General features: G+C 43.2%; 1 protein-coding gene across 1 annotated transcript in view; it reads right to left on the bottom strand.

Moving 5' to 3' along the window:
- Window positions 1–6229, bottom strand: part of LOC119412900 (glutamate receptor-interacting protein 2) — a 153335-nt gene that overhangs the window by 101682 nt on the left and 45424 nt on the right. Inside the window, exon 2 of the mRNA XM_037679936.1 lies at window positions 2017–2044. Within this exon, the coding sequence (XP_037535864.1) occupies window positions 2017–2044 (28 nt within the window). The remainder of the gene's footprint in view (window positions 1–2016; window positions 2045–6229) is intronic.

Genomic DNA, 6229 nt, shown 5'->3' with positions numbered 1-6229 from the left:
TTCATGTTGCTGCTGATCTGTTTCATGTTGCTGCTGATCTGTTTCATATTGCTGCTGATCTGTTTCATTTAGCTGCTGATCTGTTTCATGTTGATGTGTATGTTCGTGCTCATCTGTTCACACGGACTCATGTTCGTGCTGCTGTTTGGCGTATTGTTTTTATGCTTAGTGCTTTGTGTATTTTTAGTTTAGCATATTTCTTAGTTCATATCTTAGATCTTTTTACCATTTTTATTTTACATTTCATACTTTTGTTGGATGTAACTGGGACCCTGTGTACACAGTTTTGTTCCACCTCATGTGCCACATGTGATGAGATTGAAATAAATCCGTTGAATCCTTGAATATATCAAAATGTACATCTGAAATGTGTGTCCACACAGAATGAACAAGCAGAAGAGCTCGTGGAAGGTCAGATTGTTGACCTCCATGGGGCTGGCCGTGGTCTGTGCAGGTGAACAGACAGGCCTCACATCTTGGAGATATTTAGGTTTTTAAAAAGGGTCAATCTGGTTTTAAAAAAAAGCAAATGAACAAGTAAACGAGCTGCCAAGACTAAATATCAGGCAGAACAGTGGAGCATCAAAAGGACCGAGCAAAGCTTTAAAACATGAAACGGTTGTGAAAACTCTACAATGGTTCATTTATCGTTTCTTTTAAACAAGCTCATATCTAACACGGTTGAGTCAGATAATCTGGATGAATTATTCTGTGTTCGTTCTGACCGTTTTATCTATTTTCTGCCCATTTAGCTGTTTCTGATAAATGAACATAAATGGTAGTTGGCATCGATCACTAATTTGCTCACAAACGTTATATTAAAGGTCATCACAGGCCAGTGCATCTCTGGTTCTGGTCCCAAGCCCAGGTAAATGGTTAACAGCGACCGCCACCGGTTCTGCTGACAACCAGGGTGCTAGTTGAAGACCACGAGGAGGGAAGGCTGTGAGGACAGGGTGAGGACAGGGTGAGGACAGGGTGAGGACAGGGTGAGATGGAGGAGGTTGAGTTGCTGTGAAGACTCCTGAAGAGGGAGGAGCCAACAAACTGCATGTTTTTATGGACTGGTCTTTATGACTTTGTAATGAGGAGCTTTAACGTTTAAACCAACATCAGTTTTGAGCTCAGTGTTAAATGTGTCCTGTCAGTTGTGCAGGTGTGAGGACAAACAGTCCTATCCAGACAGATTCAGATCAACACCCACTCTACAGCACATGAAAACACGTTGGGGTCATCGACTCCTGAAACGTCTGCTGAGCAAGAAGCAACGAGCTGACTGTGCTCACACGGATGGACAGAACGGTTCACCTTTGGAGCTGCACAAAGACCTGCGAGTGAAAATCATTACATCCAAATGAAAACGGAGCAGAAGCTTCCGATGTTTGCAGCGTTGTTCCTGCTCCTGGATAAAACAACAGACTAGGAGTCTCATTATGCAAAAACAAAGAAAAATATTTAGTTCAATATTTGGTTGTGTGTGTTTGGATGTGTTCACTCCACAACAAACTCCTACATCAAGCAAATAAATACAAGCATTTCTACAATTTAGGAAAATTATGCAAACATCCAAACATAATAATCGTCAGGCTTATTGTTTCCGTCTGTCTCCTGCACAATAAAACTGTGAAATGATCCACCCCTGACTCTGAACAAGGTAATAAACAATACGCATCCACAAAAGTAATAAATATATAACTGCCAACATAAAACAGGACTGATATGGTTCGAGTGTAGTGTCACAATTTATTCATGCGACTGCCCAGATGTGTCATCTGTTTATTACTTGTAATAAACAATATTAGAATATTTCACAGCACTACAACTGTAGATTAACTAATAAATTCTGCTTTGACCTCGTCAACTCTGAGCTGGAGAGTTGACGTTAAGGAACAGAGTGACACAGAACGTTTGCTGCTCGTTAGCCTTCGGGCAGGTGAAGCTCCAGCTGTTGTCAGAGTCGGTGTGTCAGCAGCTGCTTTAGCTGCAGCTGTTTCTCACTCTGAACCCACACTTTGCTCTTTCTGCGGCCCTTTGGGCCCGTCAGCTGTGGTTAGAGTGCAGCTTCGCTTTAAGCAGCTCCTCTTGAAATTTTAATGGAAAACTGTAAATTCAGACACTTAACGCGGTGCTTCTGTCACTTACAAGAAGTCTGGATGTTCTTCGAGATGCACAGCAAGTGTGTCAGTGCACAGAATCACAACTCACACTTTACTAAAACAGGCAGGACTTCAGGTTCAGGGTTGTAACCCTCCACTCAATATCTTTACATTTATCTATGTTGTACACCGTAAAGGTAGCAAGAACTCTGAAATTCAGTTTTAGGCAATCGATCTGATTTAGAAAAACAAAAACAAAAAATGTGTCCAAGAAACATCCCTCATACAGATGTTTCTGCACAATCCCTCATACAGATGTTTCTGCACAATCCCTCATACAGATGTTTCTGCACAATCCCTCATACAGATGTTTCTGCACAAAAGGTACACAGACAATCAAAGGTACGTGCTCCTTCTTCAAGCCAGCAGCTTAAAGAAAGACTTTTTCCTTGTTGCTCACACACAGCTGTGGTTTGGGAGTGTTTGCAGCTTGGATCATGGATCATGGATCATGTGTTGAGGTTGGACCCAAGGTGCAGACAGGACTCAAAGTATAAATGAATAATTTATTTAAATAAAAATAAATGCTGATGTGGCAGCAAAACTTACATTTCTTAGCAAACATGGAGGGAGGACAGAACACGACGTCATCCAGGACAATCCCCGGACAATAAAGAAACACACTAACGAAGGAATAAACTCACACACACACCTGGGGGAGGACAACAGGTGGCAGAGGCCGGAGCTGAACACATGAGGGACAAACACGAGGAGGGCAGGACAGATACACACACAGATCCTCTCAGCTTGTTCTCGACACGTCAGCTAGGCAGAACTTTGTTCTTGTGTTGTCCGGCAGCTCAAGTATTAAGGTCAGAAAGGTCAGGTAGGTTTGGTTAATGTACAATTAAGTTTGAACACTCTCCAGAAGTTCTGCACTTGGGTTTGTCAAAAAGTAAAAGATGTCCTGGTCAGGACTAACATTGTTCTTGTTCTTATCGATCCACCTCAATAAAAGTGTTCTCAGTTCTTACAAAATATGCAACACACGTAACTTGACCTTTCTCTTTTCTTTATCATCTTGCAGCAGATTCCCTCTTATGTTTCCACCTAACGGCTTCTCTGGATATTTACGCTTGTGCACTTTTGCCAAATTTGTTTACCTACAAGGACTTTCTTGGAGTTCTTGGACACGGGAACCACGTGACTCGAGCGTCCACATGGCTTTGATCGAGTCAGTGCTATTCAAACATCTGGCTGGTTCAAACTCTTTCAAACTGCACCATTTGACAACCTTTCTATGTTTGAGTTCATAATTTACGACTACTTGAAAAAAAAACCTGATTATTTGATCAAATGTTGACAAATTGGAAAAAACAACAAAAAAAATGAATTTATCTGAAGTCAAACCTGGCCTCCAAAAACCTTCATCTAACCAGAACATGTCTGACTCCAACTAAATGTTTCTGCCTCTTGAAATTCAGCGAAATGTCTCCTAAATGTGAGGAATCGGCTCACGCTGCCAGACATGGCAGGGGTCAGCCAAGATCACTGCGACAGAGCTGCCATTAACAGACAAGAGACGAGAGAAGAGCAACAAGAGTCCCAGAAGTTACACACTTTCAGAAAAAAAAAAAGGTAAATGTCATAAAATGTATGACCACACTTCAAAGAGTTTGGACAGGGTCAACACAAACCTGTAAACATAAGAATAAATCACAGATCAATAATCATCTGAGGATCATTTAACAGCTGTTTAGATGAATCATTTTTAGAGAACTGGGTCCAAAAGGAGCTCTTTAGAGAGGCGGAGCCTGGCTGCAGGATTCAGGTGTTTTCTCTGCAGGTTCCTGAGTTCTGGGCGGAGTCAACGACCAGCAGCTGTGGTCCATTTCCTCTGACCAGGTCCAGGGGCCTGAACGCTGTGAAAGTGTTCCTTCCCTGCTGGAGCATTAGATACCAGTCGTGGTGCTGTCGGCCTCCCAGTGTTCCTCTGGATGAGGATTGACCTGTTTTCTAGAACCTTCCTCCCTCACAACAAATCTTGGATCACCTGTTTTCCTCCTCTGTGCCTCCAAGATGAGCCTTACCTTGAACTCCTGCGATCCTTTACCTTGGCCTCAAATTGTCTAGCTGCTCCACCGCCGCTCACCTCCGGATTCACTACAGAACCACCACCATCACCCGGACCCTTCTCTTCATTGGCCATCCGTACCTGAAGTCCTCCACCTTCTTCTCAGTACAGAAAAACATCCAAGAAATCCACCCTCCCAGTGCCTCCTAATATTCTCCACTGGGAGCAAATGCACGTTTTACTAAAAGTGTGAGTCTGACTCGCCTCAGTGCCGCTGCGCTGGGTTAGCTACCTCCGTTGAGCTCACACGCAGGAGTTCACCAGTCTGTAAAAAACTGTAAACAGAAACAGTGGAGCAATTTTACAAGAGAACAATCTGTCCAAGTCTCTGAGCTCCAGCAGGTCTGGTTCTGTTCATGACAGGGGCTCAGGACTTCCAGAACCTTGAAGACACAGTTCACTGTGCTCTCCACAGACGATGCTTAAAGCTCTATCAGGCAAAGAAGACAGTCTTCTCTGGACTAAAGCTCATTCTAATGGACTGAGTCAAAGTCCAGAAGTGTTCTGTGGTCAACACATCAAACTTAATGTTTTTGGGACAACACACTTAGAGAACTGGGTCCAAGCCATTTGGGCTGTTATTATTAATGCACAGTTCAAAAACCTGCCTCTCTGATTGTATGGGGGTGCATTAGTGCCTCTGGCATGGACAGCTTACACATCTGGAAAAAAACACCTAAACCGTTTTTAGAACACCTGCTCCCGTCCAACCAAAGCCAAGACTGTTAAACATCCAGAGTACTTCATCAGACCAGAACGGGACAACACCCGCTCCAAAAACCACAGAACCATCTTCTGTTCGGAGATATTTGCAGGATGTTGTTCGAAGACGAGGCGATGCTTCATGGAGGGAAACATCATCCTGTCGCAACGGTTTTTAGATCGTTGCTGCCAAATAAAATGAAAATAAAATATAATTCACATTTACCTTATTTTCCCTAAAATAATGTTCAGTTTATTGATTTAAATGATTTGTTTCCAATGTTTAACTGTGTAAAATTAGGATTTATGGGCTCTGCATTAATAAAATGAGCTTAGCTCATTAGCCTGATGACATCATGTAGTTACTAACATGTGTGCACATGCCACATTATTACAGCTGTCTCCATCCAGGTGTGTGAATGGGTCTGTGATGAATTCACCAAGTTTAAATAATGTACGATGAGTGTTCCTCTGCAGGCTCCTCATCACTAGTCAGTCTGGTGAACCGCTCACGTTGTGTGTACGTAGTGTTTGTGTGCACGTACAGCGTTTGTGTGCACGTACATTGTTTGTGTGCACTTACAGTGTTTGTGTGAACGTACAGTGTTTGTGTGCACGTACAGTGTTTGTGTGCACGTACAGTGTTTGTGTGCACGTACAGTGTTTGTGTGCACGTACAACATTTGTGTGTGTGCATTGTTGCCATAATGTTTCTGTGCTAAGCCTCTGCAGAAGGCTCCTAAAGTTTGTCTTTTGTAAAACAGGAGCAGAAACGATGAGCAACAAGGGCGTTGAGGTGCTACCCTGCAGTTTCAGGAGGCTTTGAGCTCTGCTCTCATCGTGTGAGCTACACTCTCCAGTTTTAAACACAAACACTGTCACGTCTTAAAGATCGCCGGCAAAATCCTCCTCAAGGCTTCAGTTTATCTCAAGTGGAAAATAAATGACTTCAACGCTCATCAGCCGCTACTTTTCATTCCCGTTTGCTTTAATCTCATTGAATTTCAGAACAAGGAGCTGTCGCCATCACACGTGCTGATTCAGCTGCATTCTGACGGCTGTGAAGCTCCACATATCGGGGGGGGGGGGGGGCAGCTCCTCCACTTTGGGAGAGTGTAAATGAGAAAATTTCACATCAGCGCAAAACAAGGAAAACCTCACACCAAAGATCTGGCATTTTTGGTGTTACATCCTTAAAATTCTAAGAGAAGCTGAAGCTGTTGACACGGTGTGAAACATGTTGTCGACACGTGATGAAGAAGCTGGAACACCTCATGTCTTCTGTGATGAAGAACCT

The sequence above is a fragment of the Nematolebias whitei genome, chromosome 7 (genome assembly GCF_014905685.2).
Source record: "Nematolebias whitei isolate Nwh7 chromosome 7, NemWhi1, whole genome shotgun sequence".
In the NCBI taxonomy this organism is placed as follows: domain Eukaryota; kingdom Metazoa; phylum Chordata; class Actinopteri; order Cyprinodontiformes; family Rivulidae; genus Nematolebias; species Nematolebias whitei.
Note: the sequence above shows the minus strand (reverse complement) of the source record. Positions and strands in the feature narration are given on the sequence as shown.